Raw genomic sequence first — 25,408 nt, forward strand, 5'->3', positions numbered from 1 at the left:
ACACTTTCAAATGCACTCACAAAAGAACACAAAGTCAATGGAGGAGTCGAGGCCTCTTTCACATGCTTATATAAGCAAGGTAATAATTGAGATGAAAAAATGTCAGAGGAGCCTGAAGTCCAAAAATAACACAGTTAATTAGTTGGAAGGTTGCAAAAGCACCGTGACTGTGAGTGGTAGTCACGTACCAGAGCACAGTGTCACCTGGCCAGTTAATGTGCATTTTAGTCAGAGTTTTGTACTACATTCTTCACCACAGTATCTGATCACAAAATGGATACTGCTTTGGCCGACAACAGCTACCCATGGTTCAGAAATAGTAACACACGTAACTATGCAGTGGCTAGGCCTGAAATTATTTTGGCATTATAGTCAGTAAGAATTCCATCTCAGCTGCTTTGTTGGGCACATCCTTTTATTGGCGACATGCAGCTACCAATTGTAAACTTATTTCCAAAAATGAAAAAAAAAACCTCTCAGTAGTCCAACCAACTGCAAAACAGCATCGCAGTTGTTTTCTTACTGATATTACAAAAATAGACAATCCAAAGCAATGGAATCTCACCTGAAAAATAAGGTGGCAACTCCTCAGAAATCCTGGCTATTTGCAAAATAAAAGAGCAAGATTGTGTTTCACCTCCAGTGAAACCTCATCGGACTTTTAGGCCATCATCAATAAAAACGAAAAGGTGGTCGTGCCCTTGGGTGCAGTTACAGTAATCTGCCAAGCCGAAAGGCAGCGTGACCCAGCGGCTCCACGGCGAGCTTGCCAGAATATTCTGTGACCTTCGTGAGTCTGTACCTCCAAGCACGAGCTCTCTATTTCAGGAGAATTTCAAAATGCTCCATGCTTGTGTTGCTTAAAGTTTCAGGAAATATTTGCAATTTTTAATCCTTATTTAAGGAAATTATGCCTACCTTACTTCAATCTAGTTTGTGCCCACTAACTTCACTGTACAGCAAATTATGCAGATGTTAAAAGTCAAACCTAAATACTGTGCTGTTTATGTGTTTCACTAGTGTTCTTAATTGCTTTGGTTTGCGCTAATACAAGATGCCTCAATTATGAGCTAGGGAACATTGGTTATGCAAGGAAACGCACTGTATTAACATTCCTGGTTTTGCTATCTGGTAACTTACTTTAAAAGAAAAATACAGCTAAAAACATCTACATCTCTTTCTTAGGATTACTGTTTAAAGTGCTAGTGAAATTGTAAACTGAATGGGTAGAATGGAACACTGACTGGATAGTTCAAATAATGATTTGAGAGTAGAAAGAGAAATGCACCACCATGATCAGCAACGAAGCAGTTCCTTAGACATCATCTTAAAAAAAAAAGACTATGTATCTGAAAAGTAATTTTGAAGTATTTTTTCACTGTATTATGTTTTCTCAAATTCAACAGTGCAATGAAGCATTTTAAGGCAGTATTTGAACCTGTTATTGTACATTAGAATAACGTTTTAAATGTTCTAAAAGGAGGTTTTTATTACATTTTCATTATTTAGCAGGATTCTTGACATCCATTCCTTTTCCCAAACCCTAGGATTTAGCAATACACGGCAGGCATGAAACCTACACACAAAGTGCATCTCTAGATAGCTGTTTTCAAGAAAATTGTTATTGTAGTTACAGGAGAAACTAATGCTGGACTCTGGGCCAGCACAGGTTCCAGCATATTTTTAAATATGAACATAATGTCAAAATATTAAAGCACTATTGCTTATTAATTGTATGAATCTATCACCTACGAGTTTATGCTTATTAACTGTATCACCTACTGATTTACTCTTTCCAACAGCCCCACTAATATAGATGCAATGATGATTTCTCAAAATATAAGAGGATAGTTTGGATGCTAGAATTTGTGTACTTTTTTAACATTGATAAAGCACAAAATTCATTGATTTTTTGAATGTTTCTGGCAAAATCTTTCTGATTCTTCTTTCAACATTTTATAGTGCTTTACCTGTCATAAAACTTAAAGCAATTGTAAAAGTAACCGTGTGTAAAGAGTTATAGTGAAATCGATGCACTGGTTTCAACGGCTCCAGGCTTTAACCTTTCATCGTCCCGCTACCTCGGCAAGCGAGCCCGTTAAAAGGCCACACACGCGGTTTTGTAACATTTTAGGTGAAGCACCAAGACGAAGCACAGCGACTACGGCACTGCTTTCAACCAGGGCTCACTAGGGGGACTCTTTCTCCGCAGCGGAAGAGCAGACGCGCACCACTGTTAACCGAACAACATGTCCCATTGCCAAAACCCTGCAGAGAAGTCATTTGAAAAGAAAAAAAAAAAAAAAAAAAAAAGGCAGAATTTAGAGCTGCTTTCTGTCGGAGTTGAGACCCGAGAGGCCGCGCAAGGCGCTGACCGCTGCGGGAGCCCCTTGCGCGCCCGGCGCTCGCCGCGCTGCTCCGACTCGCCCTCTGGAGGCGCCTTCCCGCCCGCGGCGTTGCCACCAGCAGGCCGGGCGCTCGGGCTGCCTCCCCGGGACGCAGGGGAGCCTCACGCCTTCCTACCAGCAGCAACATGACCGCCCCAGATCCGCTCTGGGAAGACATGAATTTAGCATTCAACTTTTCCAAGTTTAACCTTTTTATTTTTTTCTTTCCAGAGCAGTTTCAGGCTGCCTAAAAGGAGCTGACTTTCGCCGAGTTAATTTTAATGCCCTTTTATACAGTTTTTTTTCTTTCTCTCTAACGAGCAATTTCAAAGAATTAACAGCAACGTCTCAGTCATCCTTTCAACTTTTGTTATTTAAAACGCCGTTGCTTCACAGACCCGTCCTGCAGAGACGAGGACACCGTCCGCGCCCTGCTCAGCTCCCGCAGCGGTCGCCCCTAGCCCACACCCCTCACCCCACATGGCCGGAGAAGTCTGCTGCTGGGGACGGAGAAGGAAAAGGAGGGGAAAAAATAAAAGCCTTTCTCTTTCCTCGCCGCCGCCAACGAAGGACCCGCGCGCGCACCCCCAACGGCCCCCTAACGGCTCCCCAACGGCCCCCTAACGGCTCCCCAACGGCCGCGCCGCCGCAGTCCCCGTCCCGCCGGGAGCCGCTCCCGGCCGCGGACTACAGCTCCCAGGATCCCCGTCGGAAGCGCCGTCCCCTTCCCTGCCTCCCTTCCCCCCTCCTGGCCCTTGTTGTTTGAAAAGGCTCTGGCGGAGTTTCAGCAGGAGCCGCCGCGGCTCCTCAGCTCGCTCGGGACGCGCGGGGCCGCCCGCCCTCCCTCCCGGCGGGGCGGGGAGGCGCCGCCGCTGTGAAGGAAAAGTGGGCAGGGAGGCGGGGGGAGAGGCTTTGGATACCGACCCCGCCGCTGCCCCCTGAGCCTCGGGCGAGAGGAGGGAAAGCCCCCCCGCTCTCGCCCCGTCGTCGGGAGGGTCGTGGAGGCGGCGCCAGCAGCGCGGGGCGGCGGCTGGATCCTGCCCCGGGACGCCGGAGCCGAAGTTGGCGGCGGGGCGGCGGCCGCCGCTCCTCGTCGACTCTGCCGCTGCTGGCGTGAAGGGCGGCGGGGAGGAGGAGGAGGGAGGAAGGGGGCAGCCTCCCCTTTCGGCTACGCTCGTTCTTGCGCTCGGCCTCTGCTCCGGCTGTTTGTTTGTGCGTGAGAGACAAGACACACGCGCTGCTCCTCGCCCGCCCCTTCCCTGCCTCCCTCGCCGCCACCCGCCTCGCTCCCTGCCCTCGCCCCGCAGCCCCGGGAGGCCGGAGCGGGCGCGGTGTTACCGCCGCGGCTCGGCACTGGCGCGGAGGAGCAGCACGACGAAGAGGAGGGAGGACAACGAGACGAGTGCCCCGGCGGCGCAGCCATGAGCGGCGGCGAGGTGGTCTGCTCGGGCTGGCTCCGAAAGTCGCCGCCGGAGAAGAAGTTGAAACGCTACGTGAGTGCCCTTTCTCACGCGCGCCCCGCGTCCCTTCCCGCCCGTGTTCGCGGGCGCCTTTCCTCCCGCCCCGTCCCGTCCCGTCCCGGCAGCGCCGGGCGCTGACAACGCGGGGCGCCCCCGCCCCGGCCGCCTCCCGCGGGACTGGCTTGGGTGGCTGTTTTGTTTGTTTGCTTCCCTCTGTGTTTGCTTTATTTTCCTTTTATTTTTATTTTTTGAGGGGAAAGAAGAAAAAAAAAAAAAAAAAAAAGGACGCCGAGCGGTCAGATGTTTCTACCTTCATTTTTATCGCCTTTTTCTGAGGGAGTTGGGAGCGATGGGGGGCGGAGTTTTTTCCCCTCTTCCCTTTGGATCCGGGCTTGGAGATATATGCATTTTAAATGTAAACACTCGCCGTGCGGGTGCCGAGCCCGGGCGGCCTCCCCCCACTCCGTGCGGTGGCGGGCGGAAAGTCGCTGCCAGCCGGCCGGAGCACCCGGGATCAACCGGGAGGAGGGAAGAGTTTCGAGAATTTTTCCTTTTATTTTATTTATTTGTTTTATAGCAGCTTCTTGTTGCTCAGAAATCCGTGTTTTCACGAGGCCGTAGCAGAGCTGAAATTTGGGCTGCGGGCAAGCGGAGCTGCCCTCCTGAGAGGGCAGATTTCAGGAGCGGAACAGCAGTGCCCTTGTGCGCGGCCCAGGCGCTGTCAAGTCACGTAGGAGGCTCGGGTGATGCCAGGAGCCCTGTGCCTAGGCCCTTTCCCACTGGCACCGAGTGGCTTCATGCTATTCGTGTAGCTCGTACAAAATGTTGGGGCCTCTTTTTTGCTGTCTTTTTAATCTTTGTTTAGCAAGTATTTAAATAGAAACAGGCCTTGCCATTACCAGCTTTTAAAAAAGTAGTTAAACTTCACAGATGAATCTGCAGAGCGCAGCTCTTGCCGTGACTGTAATTTTCATGTTTTGGTGATTGCCAGTCACTTTGCGAAGAGTGAACTTGGACTGAATGAACTGGTTGTCACCCGTGGATTTTTGAATGCCGAGGAATTGGCCAAATGTGGCTCTTCTGCTTTTGTCCTCCTTCAAAAAAGGAGGATGGGGGAAGTAGCCCACTCCCCTGTTCCCAGTGGCAAAAATGCTTTTCATGCTGAGAGTGCAGGATCAGACTTGCAAGGAGAATGTCCTCATGGGCTAGGGCTGTGCTTCTCTGCTACATCAGGCAGGGACTGTATTTTTGGCTGATCTGCTGCGTGTACTTGTATACACACGGGGTGTACAGTCCTAGGATACCTCTTCAGTGGTGAAATTGTGAAAGTAGAAAGTGTTTAAGTTTTTTTTAACGTTTGAATTAATTTTCTGTGCAGTCTTTAAATTACAAGCAGTTATGCTTGCTGTTGATGGAAGATATTAGAAACAGGAGCTTGGTGTCCTAAATTGATACCATAAATCAGTCTCTAAATACACTAGCTTTTTTTCCCCCCCCATGTACTCACTTCTGCTTTAGGATAACATTCCAACCCTCAAGAGGAAATCTCTAACTGTGGTGTTGGTTAAGGAGTTCCCAGGCCCGAAGAAGCAATTTCTCTGTTTGCTTGAAACAGAGCGCTTTTTGAGGATGTGGAGTATCAAAGTGATGGTATGGCACGCTTATATTAGTTCTAGGATGACTCAGTTAGTACTGCTTCTATGTGCACTGTAGTCCACAAGGTTATAAGTTTAAACTGTTATCTGCTTGTACTCTCCTGTGAGGAAGAAAGGGGCTGGCCAAGGGAGGACTTAAAACGAGATTCCTCCTGCTTGTCTGTACTTCTGGAGTTGTAGGCTGGAGGTTCATGTCCGCTTCCAAGACATAAAAGTGACCTGGGCATCATGCTTGTGGGCTTTGTCCAAGCAAAAAGTTAACATAGACAAGACAGTGAATTTGCATTGCATGCACAGTGATTGAAATCTTGGCTTCTGCTCCCTCTAATTTTATCTTTGATGAGGCACAGGCGAGCTGTGTTTTCTAAAGCTATGTTTTATACTGGTGATATTTCAGGAGGCTGCACCAGAAGAAAAGACAGGAAAGAGGTTTTCAGTAGAAAGCTGCTGTTCTGCGACACATACTTTTCACACATATATATATATATATGTGTAGGTATGTGTATATATATACACATATATATATACACATATATATATGTGTAGGTATGTGTATATATATATGGAAAATTGTAACTTCACGCCCTATTAGTTTTTGCATGCAAGTGTTGGGGCAAATCCAGGTTACCATCTGGGAAGGGAGATAAAAAGTTTGAAATTGCAGTTAAATATGGTTTCAGTTCTTAGGAAGGGTGAAAAGGAACACTTTGAAGCTAGTGCATAGACATATGTTTCACAGGAACTTTAATCTTTTTTGAAGCAGTTGGACACCGTATTAAAGCTAGCTCGTAGCCATTTGGAGCCTAAAAAAAAGAGAGCTGTCCTGGAGGTGGAAAAATCAGATTTGCTTGGATGTATGCCTTAGCACCATGTATTTCTTTTCCTACCTTAAAAGCAGTCCTATTTTCATATCTTGTTCATGCATTTTTGGTTTGGAAGTAACTTAAAACTAACGATTGTCACCTGTTGCTGGTTCCCTGGAGCTGGGGGAAACCAGTATGGTGACTGATTTGTTAGCTGGAATGGGCTGATTGTTTCCCGCAACAAATCTCTGAGGGAAAAAATAGTTTCAAGTAACCTTTGGTGTCAGGTGTGGGTCAGAGATGGGGATGTGGATTTAGGATGGGAGGAGGGAAAGGAAACTGGGCCTAGATCCTGCACAGGTCTCAGGTGAGTGTTGTGAGAGAACTGGCTTTTGCACAGGGATGGGGCACTGCTCGGTTTTGCAGCTTCTGTTACCCTTGGTACCATCTCCTGTTCTCGCTTGCTCTGTTGCCATCAGTTTTGCATATGCTTTCTGCTTTAACCTGCTGCCACTAACTTGTGTTTTTTCTGCTCTAGTTCTCTCATTTTTAAAGATGTAGATGGAAAACCTCTTCCTCCATCAGTCCTTTTAAAAATGAATAGTAAAACTTGGTTTCATAATTCTCTACTATATTGCAGTTTTTCTGTGCCAGCAGAAATAGCTGATTTTCAATGTGGTGGCCCAGTCTAGAGAACCGGATACTTAAATACAGCTGTCTCCTTGGTGAAGCAAGGGTGAAAATGTTGAGTGAATGGGAGAGATTTTTGAAACATCTCTTACAATTGCTACATTTTCATTTGCATTGTGGCTAGGATTAAGTATGACTAATGAATATGCTTAAAACGAGGATTTTAGTCTTGATACTTGGCTTATACAGTTGATTCACAGAAATTCTACTAATGCAGAGAGTAACATTTGGTGTTTGGGTAATTTTAAAGCAAGTGTGGTGTAACTGAGACTGAGCTTTGTATTGCAGTGGCTTATGTTCTTGAGTGAGAATGTGATACATCTTCATGTTCTTACTGAAATAAGCTCTATTTTGTGAAAGCTAAAACTTCATCTAAAAAAAAAATCAAAGCAGCTGAGATTGAAGGAGGAGCCACCATGTTTATGGGTGGGTTAGTTCCAGACTTTTTTGCATATCTGGTTGTGTTCCCTGTGCTTAGAGACTTCCAAGACAGTTTTGAAAGCAGGTTTTCATCCTTCTCTCTTAAAATAGTGCAATATCAGAAGGATTTTTTTTAATTGATCATACATATAGTTATTTAAAAATGAAGAGTTTAAAAATGAAACAGTCTTTTTTTCTCTCTCTCTCTTTTCTACAGAACACCAGGGCACACTGATGCAATTCAGAGAAACTGTAGTGTTCAACAACAATTATTCTGAGGCTATCTGGTTTAGACAACTGGGATGAGGTAGTGACTAAAACATGGCAGATTCTTAAACTGATTACTGAGTTTTGGTTTATTTGAACTATAGTCTAAGGCAGTACAGATGCAAAAGTAGTAGAAATAAAATATTTTACTATGGATCTGTTTGGCAGTTGATCTTTGGCACTAATCACGTAGCTTCTATTCTGTCTTGAGTAATACTTTAATGTGCCAATATGGTGTTAAGAAATATTTTACTCAGCAGAATAGCTGTAAACTGGTAAAAGCTGAAGTACCTGACAAAAATCTCCTTTAAGGTAGGCATCTGTTGGTTAGAACCTGTGATCTTTGTGATCTTCCATCGACATTGTAAGCAAATTAAAAAGCCAGCTGATTTACACAAAAAAAACAAGATAGGTTTGTTTGGCATCATTTAGTGCTGTCCCTGTGGAGTGGTCAAGTTAATTCAAGATAGGTGAGCCTAATCTCATGCTAGTATGAGGCATCTTAATATTCTGGACATGGTTGTGCTGAGGAGCTTGCAGGAATCAGACCATGCTTGTGCAGGAGCCTTGCGCTGCAGAAGCAAGTAGTCAGGTGTGGCTTTGGGGGTACCTCCACGTTGCAAGCTTGCTCTCTGGGCACTCTGCCTCATCCTAGCAACACAGAAGCTAGTGTGCAGGTATTTATCACCTTTGCCCTGTGGGCATTTGCAGCCTGCGCTGGCTGCTGTGCTGCAAGAGCCACGGCGCCAGCAGCAGCTGAGCTGCCGTGCACGCTCTGAATCTTCTCTGCCCAAAGGGCTCCCAAGGGAAAGGCTGGAGAGTCTGTGTACAGAACTAATATGTCTAGTGTGTGCATACTAAGCAAGAGGAGTCTCTTCCGCTAGTTATTCTGCATCTTATGTGATATCACATACTGATGTGCATTGTTTAATGTAAATGTTTCTGAGCTGGGGTGATAAGTCTAGTACTCAAACTCTTTAAACACTTCTGTTCCAATAACTAGTTAGAGAGTTAAGTAGCAGAAATGGTCCTGTTCCTCTTTAAGTGAAGATGAACTGTTGGACTTATGAAATTATCAAGATATTCATAAATGCATTTTTTGAGGTTAAGAGTTTTGTTAACTGTTCTTAAATAGTAATTCTTTTTCTGAAGTTAAAATAGCTGAGAGCTGAGTCAATTCCTGCCTTTTCAATGACATTGCCATTCTCAGTTGGGTGCACATCAGGTTATGGATATTCTTTCAGTCTGCTTCTGACTGAACACATGCTTTGGTAGATGTGCTGAGATTTGGTACAGCTGATTACAATTTAATGAAGAACTTAACAGGAACAGGGGGAGGAAGTGGAAAGGTGAATGGATGTCTCCAGCTTTTGGGGATGCTGTGTAGCATCTGCTCCTTCACATATGCCCAAAGTGCTGCAGTGTTGAACATCTAGTGTGAGCTATGTGTGTGTGTATATATATATATATATATAATGCCATCAGAGGAGATCATAAAACATCATGAATTTAACTTCCAATTACATGCAGATGATCTCGTTTTGCCTGTCTTTTAGTCATCTGTAAGCCAAAAGGCGAGGAAGGCAGCTGTGCAAAATAAATGTGAATTGCGTATATTGAGAAAAGGAATGTTTTTACAGGACAGTTTAACTTTAAAAAATATACATGCTTTTACTGTCAAAAAGAGCACAATTTTGGAAGCCTCGTGGGAGTACTTCCCTGCTTCCAAACACCTGTAGAGCAGTGCTGTTATTTTTGGTTAACATTCTTTCAGATGGTATATAATCTTGTGTGTTTCGTGTTTTTTTTTTTTTTTTTTAATTTTATTTATAAAGATGAAAGTGACAGATGGAAAACGGATTCCAGTATCCTTCCTTTTTTTTTTTTTTTTTTTTTTTTCATCTTGGAATGATTGCTTGGACACTTTCTTTTCTCTCTCCTCCTATTTTGCTAGTATGCTTAAAGTCTTTTTTGGCATGACTTCTGGGTCAGATGATTAGAATCAAATGCAGCCTCTCTGTGCATAGACCTTAGAACATGTTCTATTTGTCATTCCTTTTGGTTGATGGCTTTGGCAAAAGCCTTTATAAAAGTGAAAGGAGAATCAGTAATTCGAAATGTAGTTATCTAAAAAGATGAAAGTAATTTCATTGTATGTTGGCTCTGGTTTGGGTATCTCTTGCACTTGAGTTTTGTTGTCACCTCCTTCTGGTCTAAAAATAGTTTTCAAGGGTGTATATGAGATGAAATAGTTTCTTAAATCAAGGAGAGTGCAAATGACATGCAAATTTGCTTTTAACTTTAAAGCAAATGAACATAAACCAAATATATGTATATTTTTATTTATTTATTTTTTTTATTCCATGACTGCTGCTTTAGTGTTGTAGTGACAGACTGGAGATGTCTTTAAAAGTGACCTTAATTTTCCCTGCACCAATGACTAATCATTTTATTGTCAATATAAGCAATTTAATCTGTTGCAATTTGATTGCAGTATTTCATTATGAGGGACAGGCCTTATGCCATGCAAATGGCTTTAGCAAGGCAGGCAGAAAGATCAGACAGAAAGGAATAACCTTGTTAAGGCAGGTTATGTGTTGTGTGCAGGTGAATATTATTAGTTCAAAGTAACTTTTTTGACATTAATGTGAATTCAGTTCCCCATATCTGTAAGCAAATTTTTCTAAACCATTTTCTTTTTCTTAGGGTGGGAAGAGAGTTTCTGGCATCTCTAGATCAGGTACAAAGTGTTGCTCATGTATTCCTAATTCCTGCTATGTTAGTTCTGCATTAGGCTATTGCATTTCTCTCAGTTCCTTCTAGGTGATTTTTCTGGCTTGCTTACTTAAGTAAAAGTGTTCATATTTGTACAAATAGTATTAGTTTTGTCAATATTGTTCTCTGCCATGTGCTAACTGTATTTTTGTGCTTTCTTTTTTAAACTGGCTTTCAATGTAAGATTAGGTAGTCTGTTTTCATGCTTGGGTTTGTTGCTGGTAGCTCTTGAGGAAAATTTTCTTATTATGAACTCTTGAGGCTTTTTGGAACATGCCAGATTGCTTTTAGTTGTAAAATATTTTTACATTGTGTAGTGTATGACCATCTTGTTAGTATCCAGGATGATACTGGATTGTTTTTCTTTAACTGAAACCTTATAGATCAAGGGATATATTTAGTGGTATTTTATGTACTGTAACTATGTGTTTGGGGTCAAAATCAGAGAGGATTTGCTTTTCTTGAGGACTATCCCTGTGGCATATTTTTTGTCCTTTCCACAGGCAAATGGCAATGATAGTTAGCTGCCTGGGAACTGGTGGGATAACAACACGTAACAAGTCAGGTGTTATGTCTGTCATGTTATTTGGCATGGTGTCTGTGTGTAATGGCATAATTCTGTGTAAAAAGTACGTCTTGAGAAAGAGGTGATGCATCTGCCAGGAGAGGTAGAGACTAACATAGAGACACTAACATGTGCCAGTCTGTTGCTCCCGGACAGCTGAGTTCCAACAGCTGAATTAAATGAAAAGATATTGCTAGTCTGTATGTTGAAGAGAAATTTGTTGGTAGAACACTTTAAGAAGTGGTACTTGGTCAACAGCTGTGCTTGTTCTTCTCTTGGAATTTCTGGAAAGCCTTGAGCTTTGTTGGATCTGTTTTTAAAAGGCAGGAAATTTTTGCATCCTCTACCATAGAGTGGCCAGCTCAGGTTAGTTCTCTTGCTGCCGTGTTCCTCGGTGGCATGGCGTGTTGAGCTGCGGGTAGCCGTGGTGGTGATGGCAGCGGGGCGTAGGGATGACCTTGCCTAGCAGCTGAAAAGCGACCACGTCTTGTTACGCGTCTTGAGCCCTAGAGCTTTCCAGCGAGCTATAGCTGCTCGCGCGTTGACTGCCCGGCCGTTTTACAAGAGAAGACAGCGCCAGATAAGCTCTCCGTGGCAATGTAGCTGTGCTGTGACAAACTCGATCCACCTCCCCACCCTCCTGCAAGCGCAGGCAGCCTTGGGGCAGGGTGATGGCAGATGTGTCTTCCCCCGGGTAAGCCTGCCTCCACCCCGTGAGGAATGCGATGGCCGAGCACGTTCCACCTCTCCTCATCTTTGCCTGAAAATAAAAGGAGAAAGGGAAAACAGGCAGTGGGAAAACAAACTGTAGTCTGTCTATTTTTGTACGTTTTCTGGGGGTTGGGGTTTAAAAACAAAATAAAGCTGCCATAGGTGTCTGCTGCTGGCAGGAGAAGTTCATGGGATTAGGTTTGGGAAAGCTGTACAGAAAGTTCTTCCAACACAGTTAATACTCCTGCCTTCGAATAGACCTTTGACACGAGCAGTGCACAAGAATGACACAGGGCTTGCAAGAGTAAGGTAAGAGGTAAAAAATGTACATGATGCCAAGTTAAAACTAGATTTTTTAGCTTTAAGATTTTGAAGGGGGATGTTGCACGCTTTGAATTTAAAAAGTAATTGGGAAAAGAGTGTTTTGGTTTGTCATCTTCCTTTTGTCTGAAGAAACTACCCAGAGAAATGTTCCCCTTCACACTGAATGTATGTTTCTGCTACTGTTTTCTGACACTTGTCTCCATGTACATCTTGAATTGGGATGAGGTGTAGCTGAGAAGCATGCTGTGAGAGGGGGGCAGGAAGGGGGGGATTACTGCCTTTTGAGGATTGCTTTTTGGAGCAGGTAGTCCTACAGCGCTCGGGCAGTAGCAGTTGTTCTTGACTTAGTCCAAAGTCCATATACAGAAGCTGGTACACAGTTATGATCCAAAAAATCATATAAACTTTTGGGGACCCTTGGAAGTGGGGTGAAATACTGACTGCAGATCTCCCTCTTTCCAGGAAATACTAGTGCGGAGGTGAAGAATCATATTAAGACAGACAATAGGGAAAATGTCTGTTACTTACACTGTGATAATATAAAGACAGTTACTATGTTTTTGTTATGAAGAGAAAAAAGGAGAGGCTGCCATAAAAGCCTTTTGGAGTCTTGAGGATGTGAATTGGTAGTTTGTCCTTGCACAGGTTAAAAAGGAGGGGAGGGCTGGCAGCACGAGGGGCGTATTGTGCATTGAAGTTTAAAGTTAAGAGGTTTGCTTTTCCCGGAAGAGATTAGGGGAGCGCTCTGCCAAGTGATGTCCAAGTTAGGAATGTAGGAGATTCCAGAGGTCTTGGACAGAAAGAATCTCACAGCTGTAGTAATGAACGCTTAGACACTTGGGGTATGACAAAAGGAGATTTTAAATGTGTTAATTCCTTTAGCTAGTTTCTCCTAATTCACCTGTTTTTTTTTTTTTTTTCTCTGATTTTGCTTGTGTGTTGCAGGTATGAGAGGTAGATTAAGAGCGCAATCCAGTCTGGCCATTTGCTTCCCTAGAAAGTAGTGAACTGTATGAACTTGATCTGAGTTTTAAGCAAAAAACTGATAAAACTTTATCACTGCTGAATATTTCACTTGTTATAGATCCACAAACTCTTGTGGATCAAGAAATGTTTTTTTCCTTTCAATTATACATTACATTAAGTCATGTTCTTATGGTGGTGTTAGAAAAACTTGGCTTTTACAGTTATTTTTTTCCTGTAAAATAAATATGAAAAATAACTTTCTTGGAACAATAAGTCTATCTTCCCAATCCTTGCTCTCACTAGTGCCTTCCTGTGTACTCTTTCAGCTCAGTTATTGCTGAAACAGTTTGCATCATGCTTTGTAGATAAGTTTTGCAGCCTAATGACTTGTTTGTTACTCTGTGTGGAAAAAAAAATGCCCTTAAAGCTCAAAGCTGAGGTAATGTCACGTTCCTGGTTATGATCTATCTCACACACCTGTGTGCACAAATGAAGTTAAATTGCATAAGCTTGTCAGGGCTGTGAAAAATAACTGAGCTATCCTTTAATAAAGATTTGTCAGCAGACAGTAATGCCTGTCTCCTGAGTCGATATAAATATGTTATTCGAAGATAAAATTATTTTCTCCTTTCTGGAGTTTTGGGGAAGGAAAGAAACTAGGTGGGAGGAGGGATCTATAAAAGTGAGGAGCAGTTTTCAGGTGACTCATTAGTGAAAATTGGGAAACTTCACCCTGGTTTTATCCCAAGGTAACATTTTTGGCCCAGGACAAGTTACAAGATAGAGTTTTTCTGCTAAGATGTATGCTTTAATGCTAATTTAATTGTGTTTTCACACTCTTTCCTTGCCCTGATGGCTCTGATCATCTGTGAGTCTCTGCTGCTTCAGGATCAAAAAACAGATTGTAGGAATGTATAGCAGAGAAGTCTTTACCAATTATATAAATGAGATACTATCACCATTAGATAGCCATGATCGTCGTTTTTGGTGCAGCCATAACTGGCTGTGTAACTCAAATCTTCTAGTGTGTCTTCTTAACTTTGGAAAGGGCATATTTTGAAATTGCAGTGATACTGTGTGCAATTAGCACTAAGTTTTTGCTCTGCAGGTGCTGCTGAGAGCCAAGAGCAGAGTCGTTGGAGGGGAGGTGCAGAGTTGCTGGCAGCGCTGGTGCTGTGGCCCCTTCCCAGTGCTCTGCTTCTCTGTGTTGCTTCTGTGTGCCTGATATCTGACCAAGCGTGCTTCTACCCCCTTCTGCTACCTGGAAGGAAAGGCAGCTCCTTTTCCACCTTTTTCCCATTTGCTGTTGCTGAACTGCTGGGAATTTGAGTGCCAGCTACTGTGGAGCTTTTTCTTCACCCAGATTGCCTCCTGGTTGTCACTGCCTGCCCTGGCAGGGGGTGGCACAGACGCCCTTCCAGATGGACTGAAGCCCTGGTGGCTTCAAAATGCCCCGTGGCAGCAGTGTGAAACCAGGTTTCACCTCTGCTGCTCAGCACTCGCCATGGGACGCCTCAGAGGGATGGAAGGGCTGGTTTCCCAGTGCCTTCTGGAGACTGCTGCGTGAAAGGGGGCAGGATGGAGCGCTCCTCTCTGAGAACTCTGTCTGCTGGAGCCAAATGGAATTAAAAAGACCGTAATCTGCCCTTTCCAGCTGGGGGGCTGAATTTAGCAGATGTTTCTTACTCAGTGCTAGAGAGGAAAGTCCCTGGCCAGCCCTAGGAGAAGGGGTGAAAGGTGATGAAACCCTGTGGGGCCTGCTCAGATCTTCAGCTCTGCACAAGTGAGAGAGGAGATCCAAAGCTCGTGGCTCTCGTCTCCTCTTCTCTTCTTCCTTCTCATCGTGGCTATTTTATGTTTATTTTCCTATTTTTAAATTGCATAATTCAGTCTTTCCTGTCACTTCCTAATGTCTGAATCATAGGTAGCTCTTCCTGCCCACAGTAAACAAGCGTTTTATTCCTGGCACCTCCCCAAAAGTTATTTATTTTATTTTTGGCAGGGGAGGAGCGGGGAAGTCACTCTGAGAAAGTACTTGGGAAGTTAATTTACTTGTGTACAGGTTAGGTGAGCTGCTTTCTGCTTATTTCTACTGCCAACTGAATTCTTTCTATTTTTCATCGTCTGAAAGGACACATCAGCTCAGAAGATCAAGACAAGCAGGCGAATGGTAGCAGATAAGAAAAGCTGTGTATAAGCACTGTGCTAAGCTAATAACAGCAGCAACAAGGGAAAGTTGCCTCAAGCCTTCCTACTGTTGCTGTTCCCTTTTCCCTGTTGCCTTCCATACCTTGCTGAGATACATGGTGTCTGTGATTTAATCCATCACTTATGACAAATGCTGTCAGGTCTAATATTAGGAGTTTTTGCTTTCCTGTCCCATGTGTCCTCATTTCACTGCCCAATTCCTGCTAGTAAGATGGGAGGAAGCTGGGAATAAGTCACATATCTTGAAGGCAGACTACATGAAGTAAGAAAAACATCAGTGTTATACTGACCTCTTAATTATGCTTTCTTGTAAAAGGGAAGTAGCCTTCTTTTCAACGTTTAAAGCTTACATTGACTTTTAATGGCTTTTCATATTGCAAGGGAAGCATGTTCTTCATGTGAATAACTTAAAATTGGTCGTTGGTGCCAATAAAGCAAAACAATAGAATGTTACTCTATCCTAAACCAGTTGCAGAGGACAGTCGCAGCAGAAGCCTTGTACTGTGACATGCCATAGGAATACTTCGTATTTCAGTTTCTCCTGCTAGTAACATATGCACAGGCCTTTTCCTTGGACTATTTGCCCTTCTCCCATGAGTAAAGGGGAGGATATGGTTGGGGTTGGATTGAGTTTTCTGTGTTGTAGTATGAAATTCATTTGCTTGGGGGTACAGTTTGGGTAATGAAAAAGGGTAGGAAATTGGGAAGAGATGAGGTGTGATAGAAGACAGTGCTATGTTTATAGTACTAGTGGAAAATGATGGCAACCTGTTTTTTAATAACCCCACAACATGTGGAAACTAAATATACAAGCAATTATGTGAAAATGTTTTGGCCCATGCTCATTTTATCCTTTTGTTGTGTACATTTTGGAGACCTTGAAACTAAATAGTATGGATTCCAAAAAATGCCATATTGAATAATATAGTAGATATTTTGTGTCCTTTGTACACTGTATGGTGTAAGCTTTGGTGAATCAAAAGCAAAAATGTAATGAGTGGATTCTGTAATTACTGCTTTGCAGGACGTGTTTATTACTGTCTTTCAATTTAAGTTGGTAATATAAAATATTTAGGGTTGGAATGAAGATAACATTGAAAAACTGAGTTCCATTATAATTAGGTCAATCTCCTACTTTAACTTAATGTTGCAGTGTTTTATGCTAATAATTTATCAGTTTTAGTCAATAAATATCACGATATGTAAATATGCTTCCATTTGAATTTGAAGTTATTAAATTATAATTTTGTATTGAGTTTCAGTGATTGTGTTATGATCTTTCTTCTGAAGAGATGAGTCTTGCCATCTCAAATGATATGGGTTTTGTTTTGTTTTTTGTTTCCTTTCTACGGAGACTAAAACAGAGCTCAAGTAAAATGCAGTAGGGGGTCATGTGATTTAGCAAATAGTTAAGCAGTGTTTCTATGAGTAACTTGTTAAATTCCAGCAGGTCTCAATTTCAAATGCAAATATTTCTCTAGGCAATTGAACTACACAGCCTTAACTTGCCATAAAATACCTTTATACTGTTGTGAAAAAATCATGCTAAGCTTTATACCAAAACTTGTAACTCAGAGTGGGCATAAACCAGGAATGCAGCTCAGACCCCAAAGAAATGTACTTTCCCACAAAATAAAATCCAGGGGCATAGGCACCATAATTGTGCAATAAACTCGCTAAATGTGATGTCACGTCACGGTCTCCGCAACTTACTGAAGGGGTTGTTGGATTTGGAAATCGACTGAGGAGAGAATAACAAGTCTCTGAATTGGCTCCGACAACAGCAGACACATGTCTGCATCACTTGGGGAAAGCAATCATCTCCTTAGAGAATTAAACTATTTTGAAATAGTTGTTGACTTAATGTGTTACTTTTGGCTTTCCACGAAGAAGTGCAGCATCCCACAGTGATTAATTGCTTTTCTGAATGGATCCCGATGCTACTGGATGTGTAGGTAGAGCTGACTGAATGGAACAAAGTTCACTGAGGCTATTACAGATAGTTCCTCTGAACCCTGTTTATATCTCAGTGGCATTGAAACGACTTATTTCTCTGTGAAAAAGAGTCCCCAGATGAAGATGTCGTTCCAGGATTGCCTTTTAGCTACAAGGCTCGATTCACATGCTTCCCCAAAGGAATTCTGAAGTTTAAGCAGAACCAACCAACCTTTAAGGTTTAAACATCATCCAGAAAACTGTTTTAGGTAATCATGCTATGTGATAAACAGAGACAGATCCTTGAAGCCTAGCTTGATTAGGCATTATTGTCATGTACAAAGGCAAAATGAGAGTTGTCTCTGTTACAGATCTTCATTTGAAGAAGTAAGTAGTTACTGAATTTGCTTGAGAAAATCATGCTGAATATCCATCAAGTAGGGTAAAATTTATCTGAATAAATAAGCAAATATCTGAATAAGTAAATGTTCTAAACATTATGGAGCGCAGCATATATCTTGCGACTTTAGCCATAGCTTCTTGGTAAGTATACAGTAATTAAAACAATTAAGCAACTTATAAATTAGTGTCAACAGCAGGTATGTCTTTGCCTTCCTAGCTGGTAAATCTTCAGCCATCCCTGTATCCTTTAGGGAAGAGCTTGTATAAATAAACTGGCCTTGTAATGTGTGCAGAAGATCTGCACATCTGCAACAGGGAGGAGGGAATAGAATTTGGACCCAAGAGCCTTCCCAGAAAACTAGCTACTAGTAGATCTCCATGTTCAGGAGGCCTGGGCTTCTGCCCATTCCACTCTTTCCTCATGACCGTTACAGATGTCTCTGATCTTTTCCAAGCCAATTCTTTTGTCAATATTTCCTTCTTTCTTTATGTTTTTACCTTCTATCTTTATTGACTTTAGAAACAATTCAAGTTTCCAGCTTTAAATTTTATGTGTGGCCCTGTGACACTATCCCATGCTACTCTGGTCTGCTTTAATGCTTTAGAGGTGTGCGTTTGTGTGGTGACTTTTTTTTTTTTTTTTTTTTTCCCTCACTTTCTCTTGGGGACCCACAACTGCTGTTTTAATTCATGTATTTCTTCCTCTTTGCTCTTTCTGGCCCTTGCCCTGTCCACAGATGACTTCCTGTGCTCGGGTTACTTAAGCTTTATATTGGTGGCACTATCTTTAGTGTCTCTGCTTCTAAATGCTGCCTCTTTTCCTATAAATTATTTTCTATACACTGCTATCGCTTATATTTCACTGTCAAAGGGCATTTTGTATATGTGTGTGTGTGTGTATATATATATTTCCCCTGCCTTGGGAGATGTCTTTTCTGTCTTCCTTTTCTATTACTTTGAAATACACTCCAATCTTCATACCCAGTAAGTTTCCTGACATAATACTTTTGAGGAATAAGTAGATGCTGTTGTCCAAATTTGATGTTCGGTAGACATGTAGGCTTTTCCCAGGTAGAGCAGAGTTGTAGTGATCTCTTTTCACTCTTGCTAACCACATTGTAGTTATTGAATGCAACATTGATTTTATTCCTCCCAAATTCATGAATTTCAGATTATTGGATGGTTGTATTCAAAGCTTTTGTCACTGCGCTGTAATACTTCAAGAATTTTGTGTCAGTTTATCTGCTGCAACAGAGCTATATCATCTTCCCTCTGTACCACCTGAATTTGAAGCAGACTGATTAAACTCTGAACTGATTAAAACTTTATTTCCCCCTTTTTTGTTCTTTATTACTGCTTTCCTCATATTGCATGTACAAAGGGCTAGTACATGCGGTGGTTACCCTTTGGTCACTTTAGGTTTTGGGGTGAAATGCTTCTAACTGTAGAAGGTAGGGCTTACTGCTGGACAAGAAACTTGTTTGCATTCAAGGTGCTTGTTATTCTGGTAGGCCTATTGCCGTTTATTGTGTTTAATAATGACAGTAAATGTGTTTGGCAAAATCTTTTATAAATACACCCAGAGCAAAATAGTTCAAATAACCATTTCCTCCATCTGTTTTAGCTTGCATCCCTTACGCAGGGATGAAACTGTGGGTTATGCTCTCAGGAGAGATTCTACTGAGAGATGGTCTCGTCTGTCTCTGCTTGGAAAGCACGTAGGGGGCTTTAAAAATGGCTTTTTTTTTTTGTTAGTGTTGCCTGAGTAGAATGAGAAGTTCCTTTGTAACTAGGGCTTTGACTATATAGAGATCTGGAAATCCAAAATGGCTCAAATTTGCGTGCAGAAACAATTGACAGAACCCGAATGGGAGAGCATGGTAATTATCGGTGCTCCGTTAGGACCTCTGCCAAGATAAGCTGCTGCCTTCTGTATCAACTCTAAAGTTTCTTTGTGGTCATCCTTCAGTAAAGCCCCAAATAGTGTGCATGACTTGAATTCCATTGAGATATAAAAGCAAACAACAATATGACAGCTGACTCTTGGAAAAAATGCATTTTTTTTTTTAAATCTGTGAAGTCAGACTTTCTCTTAATTGATGATCTCATTAATCCAAATAAAGATCTGAAGCCAGCAGAATCCCCTAATCCTGCATCCCCTCACCTGAAGAGGCTAAGCAGAAGCTCTGCATCTTCTTTGAGCACTTTCTTCAGCACTTCTCTGGACTGCCCCTCCATGGGGACCTGTTCTCCTGGCTAGTGTCACACAGATCTCATGTGGAGCTGCAAGTTGTCTTGCATAGGGCATATGACTGCCAGTGCGGCTGCATTCTCAAAAATGCTTTGTGAAAGAAATGTGATATAATAGAACTAATGCATCTGCAAAAAAGAGAATCTCTGTTCACTTGTTCCATAATTTGACCCAAATCCACTGCTATGAAAGAGGAAGGTTATGTGGGCTACTTCATCGGGGTTCTGTGTGACAGTATACTTCATGGTACCAAAGGCTGCTGATGGAGTTAAAACTAATCGGCATGTAGGTGTGATCTGTGCCATGGCACAGAGGGAACTTGGGGTGGGGGGGGAAATAGAGCTGTCTGCGTGTAGATGTTCAAGTAGCTTGAAAATGATCCAGCAATGTTTGTGTACTCCTGTGTTTCTTCCTCTTCACCTTTCTGTGCAAGACATTCCAGGAACAGGGAACAGAAGGTGATGACTTGTTATTTTTCTGATCCTGCAAACCTACAGTATACTTAATGGGAATAACTGGAAATGAAGAGGCTACTCAGGTGTAATGAGGTTTAACTAATGTAACCAATGTTTCAACTTGTTCTACTGCATGTTTGCTCTGAGGCTTGTTTACGTATTGTATAAGCCAAACTTGTCTGTCTTGTTAGGTGAGTGTGGTTCCAGTCTGCAGTGCTAAGTGAATGTACTGTAATATCTTACATAGCATTAACAAAATATGCCCTTGTGGTATGACACATTAATGGCATATGAAATCTATAGGCTCCTGAGACACTCCTCATAATGGTGATTTTTTTTTTTCCCAATTATGGGAAATCGTACACATACTCCAAACATGCCATGACTACCAGGACCTATTAAAGACATCAGAGAGGCGGTAAGGATGGGGATCTGAGCTTTGAAGTCCATGTGCTACATTTCAGGCTTGTTTGGAAATGAATTGGAAAATGTTTGTATTGATCAAAACTTTCAAACAACCGAGTTTTTTAGCTGACTTAACAAGCACACTGCTGTCTTGTGTTTTTTTTTTTTTTTTTTTTTTTTTTTTTTTGGTGGGCTTTTGAAGTTAAGAATAGGAATGTTTTTAGTACTTCATATATTTCAGTCACTATGACCAAGAAAAGATCTAATTTAAAGTGATCTTAATAGTGATTCAGTGTAACATTTTCCATATTGCTACATTTCCATATTGTTTCCATAATATTGGGAAGATTATCACAATATTTTCTTTTCCCCCTGGGCTAAGCTTAGTTAAAATAAAGTGGAATTTAGTAAAGAGCTTTTCAAGTAAACTAGGTATCTAGAGCTATTGAAAGTTGATAAGGATTCTGTGAAGTATTTTCGGATAAATTAAAAATGTGCTTTTCTGAGTCACGTTCAGCAAGTTCATGAAAAATATTGGCCCAAATACTGGTAACTGATTTGGCTATAATATCTGGTCTGTTGTAAGGATCTTTTCTGTTTTGTGCCTGGAATACGTTTCCTTTCTGTTGATCCTTTCTAATGTCAGCCTGCAATGTCTGCATTTCTGTGAGAACCCAAAGTTTTTCAAATTTTTCTAAATGAAAAGTTCTATCAGGAGTACTGATAAATCTAGATGAAATTAAATGTTGAATTACAGCCCATTCATTTAAGGATTTTTCCTGTTCCTTAAGCTGTTTTTAACTGATAAAATATTTTACTTCTGTCAGTAAAATATAAGTAAAATGCAACATTTTAATATGAAACTATTAGAAATTCTTGACAAGACTAAAAACATAGTATTGGAAAAAAAAAAAAGTTAAACGTTATTTTTTCTGTCCCACCCTCTTCCAAAAAGACTGCAAGGAAATGCACCTTCAAAATCCTGGGGATTTCTGTAGGAGGAAGGTTGTGATTTGATTGTCTTCCTCATGTATGTGTCATGGTTTCACTGTGTCTGAAGTAACTTAGGGTAATCTAAAGCAGAGAAAATAAGTGTATTCTCATGTAAAACTGTGTTACAGCTGAATTCTTAAATGTTGTTTTCTGACCTCCTTGAACTGTATTACTGAAAGAAACTTGGGCAAAACAGTGTTTTTTGTAATGGGAGAAGCAGTGACCCTTAGTGATTTTTGCCTGGAAATAGCAGCCTCAAAGGAAGATGGTCGTTTTGTTGCAGCTTTTCTGTAGTTTTTCATTATCCTTTTCCCAAGGTTTTAACTGTTTTGTGTCTTGTAAGAAAGTGCAGTCTTCAGCCTAGCATGTGCACTGAGTGCCCACATGAAACATGCCAGCCCCTTCCCTGCAGAAAGCCACAGTAGAGGAGTCGGTGTCCTGGAACACAAGAGATGGTGATTTTGTTAAATAAGTCTGTTCTGCTCCTGAGAGAAGCTAATCAGGCAAATTGGAGCTACTAGAGGAATTCCTTGCTGTTCTTGCTGCCTTCAACTAAGAAAAAGCAGAGAGGAATTCAGCTGGGTGGGTTGAGCACTCTTTGGGTGATTGGATGGCATTGTGTATTTACATTTGATTTATTATAGTATAGTCATTCTTCTTAGTCTTCTAAAATTAGCAGAGCACAGCATAATTATAATACTTTCATGCTTCGGGATAAGTTTTGCATTTCATTAGTTCATTGGTTCTTATTTATGCTACGTCAGTTCAAGGAAGAAAAATGTTAAACTGGAATAACTTGTTTTGAGAGTTCAGTACCAGTGTGTGCTTTCTTCATCTCTAATTTCCAATCTCCCACCTCTCCTGTAATGTGAAAGTCTCTTTGCCTTGTCCTATACGCTAAATTGTAGACTTCACCGTGGAGCAGCATCAAAGCAGTTGATTTGACTTTAAGTAAACAATTAGAAGATTTTGGTTGACACCTCCCTCATTTTTGCTTTTCTTCCTCCACCCCCACGCAGATATATTTAGAGCAAGATTTACTAGTAAAAATAGTAACTGGTTTGGGGAATTTTGCTTGTTCTCGGTTAGACTTTTTGCTATGGATGCGCCGGAGCACCGGGTGTCATCGGAACCGCTGAGTGCAGGGTTGTACTGACGTTCTGCACCTTGCAGAGCTGCTGCCTGGCTGGGGGCAGGTGTGTTGGTCCCAGCCTTCTCATAAGTTATGGCCCATCAGTAAATGTGCAGTGGGTCTTCAAATCCTTTCGGGAGTTTCGTGGAGACAAGGTTGCAAAGTGGGGACAGGCTCCTCTTCCTCGCCTTGACCCACTGTAGGACTAGTGGCAGCAGCTCTTCCTCCTGCCTCTGCGGTTAAGGCCTCTGCGGGGCCCTTCCTTGCAGAGGAGCTGGTAGGGCAAGTGCTGGCGCTTGGGAACCGTGCTGGGAAGGATGCCCCCATTCCTATGGGAAGGAAGCTCTACCTCTTTATCTCTCTGCAGCACCACTTTAAAGGCACTCCGCGATGAATGCACGCTCTTTAAAGATCACAGTCTTGTAGTATTTTAGGGATACTTTGAAAGGCAAAAGAGCGTTTGACTAGGTTAGTGGGCAAATAAATGTATGTGGCCCTGGGGGCCTCTTGCACTGACTGATCTAGGGATTGTCCTAACAAACCTTTCAGACAAAACCAGAAAGATGGGATAGTTGTGTTCCCTTTTTGTGACTTGTTGCAGAGGTTGGAGGGAAAAACGAAATGTTGGTGCTTCAGAGCACTCCGGAGTGTACGGAAATGCACATCATCTCAGTGTCTTTCCTTGCAGTGGGTGTTAATGGAAGTAACCTTTTTAGCCACGCATTTTTCTTGTTCAGTCTTCTAGGTGACCTTGTAGTGAAGTCATAAAAGCTTGAATCTTTGCTATCGCAATCCTTGCCATAGCAACATGCGTCATAGCCGTATAATTATTTATTTAATGGGTTTAATTATGAAAACTGGGAAAGGCACTTAGGAAAACTGGATCAGGTAGGAAAAAAAGTACTAGTTATAAAGTAGAAAATACTTGCACAGTAATTTGATACAGGAAAAAGTTGCCAATTTCTGGATCATTTTTAAAAAACTTTCTTCCCTACGTTTGTGTCTTTCTTCCTTTTTCATTTTTTTTTTGTCTGCTGCACAAGAGCTATGCAGCTGTTCCAGTGATTTCTTTCCCCTTTTGCAGACCTATAAATACATTTCCTTTGTCATGTTGTTTCCTAAGAGTTTTGTTTCCAGGAGCTGGCTAAACTTTTCATCTTTAAATCTCATATTCTCATGTAAAAAATCCTAGAAAGGAATGTTCTTAACTAGTCTTTAGACTTCAGACTGTGTACAGCTTTGACTTCACATAAGGAACAAATTCATTTTGCTATTGACAATCACAGTCAAAACTGACTGTAGGAATAAAGTTTTTGGAGTATTTATGAACATAAATCTGAAAAGAATCTGGGTGATTTCTTTATTTCCCATCAGTGTCTTGTGCAGTGATGCCATCCAAGTTTCGAGGTGGCATGTGGTCAGTCCGTTCTCTGATTAATAATTGCAAGCGATGGTTCCTTTTTCTTTAATCAAGAGGGGAGAATGAAGTGAGACAAATAACCTTATTGATTCCACTTCAGACTTGTGAATTTTTCAGCTTCGTTGATGGATGGCTGCAGCAGTAGGCAAAAAGTGCCTGGGCTCCTGGCAGGTATATGGCTGGCAGAGTTGCCCTTTCCTGTATCTCTGCCTTCAGGCTCTTCTGGGATCTTGAATCGGAGTGTGAGTGAATGAAGCTGCAGCATCAGAACAGGTTTTGGCAGCTTAAGATTTTATAGACATTCTTGCTACAGCTACATTAAAGGCTGGTTGCGAAATACAACTTGGTGACAAAGCAATGAATTGTTAATCCAGGATGGGGCTAGAATTTCAAATTTGCAAACTTCTGGCGTGGAGGGAAGGGTGGGGTTTTGGAAGGAATTTCATTAGTTGGATTGTGATATAAAAAGCAAGGGATTTTAGCAGAATAAGTCAAAAAATAGCTTAGAACTCTGTGTCTGCTGAAAGTGTTACTTGACTCAAGCCCCAATTAGTGAATATTCCTGCTCAGATCTGATGCATGGTGGCAGAATTTCCTTTTTTTGTTGTTTTATTTTGTTTGCGTTTTTTGCAATGCTGAAATGTGAAACCGTTGCTGTCGGCATGCCGGCTGGCCTAGCCACTCCTCTGCTAGTCTCCGTGCCTCTGTGGAGGAAAGGAGACAGACACTGCTGTGCTCTCTGCAGAGCACTTCATGAGGCATCATCTTTTCCTTGGGAAATTACTTTTTATTCTGCAGATGCAATGCAAGACTGTAATACAGGACCCACAGATCGACAGCAATATGTTAGGAGAGAAGTCTTGCCTCAGTTTTTCCTTCTCATTGCCATTCAATCTTCTTGGCCGTCCATGGAGTTCTGCATTTTGGAACAAAATGTGATACTTGGGAAAGAGTTTCTTAGTCTTGGGAGTTTGTTTGTGGCGTCACTGTCTGTAAGAAGGATCAGCATGTGGCAGGTCTAAAAGTAGACTGTGGGCCGATGCGTGCTCTTTAGGGGGAATGCAATGCAAATGATCCACTGTGTAATGTACTCGTGTGAGCCATCTGGGATCCTGGAACTGGGCTCCTAGGCTGCAGTTCTGCAGTCACAGAAATACAGTTTGGGGAGCTCATGAAATTCCAGT

General features: G+C 42.1%; 1 protein-coding gene across 4 annotated transcripts in view; it reads left to right on the forward strand.

Moving 5' to 3' along the window:
- Positions 1-3,754: 3,754 nt before the first annotated feature.
- Positions 3,755-25,408, forward strand: part of GAB1 (GRB2 associated binding protein 1) — an 87,157-nt gene continuing 65,503 nt past the window's right edge. For 2 of the 4 annotated variants that reach the window (XM_088526564.1, XM_088526561.1), the window contains exon 1: positions 3,757-3,880. In XM_088526564.1, the coding sequence (XP_088382690.1) occupies positions 3,809-3,880 (72 nt within the window). In that variant the 5' untranslated portion in view covers positions 3,757-3,808. Of the gene's footprint in view, positions 3,881-25,408 lie in introns of all 4 variants that reach the window. The other 2 variants (XM_088526563.1, XM_088526562.1) reach the window with 2 other exon arrangements.

Source organism: Tinamus guttatus, unplaced genomic scaffold, assembly GCF_059628265.1.
Source record: "Tinamus guttatus ecotype Peru unplaced genomic scaffold, ASM5962826v1 Tinamus_guttatus_pri_ptg000247l, whole genome shotgun sequence".
Taxonomy (NCBI): Eukaryota; Metazoa; Chordata; class Aves; order Tinamiformes; family Tinamidae; genus Tinamus; species Tinamus guttatus.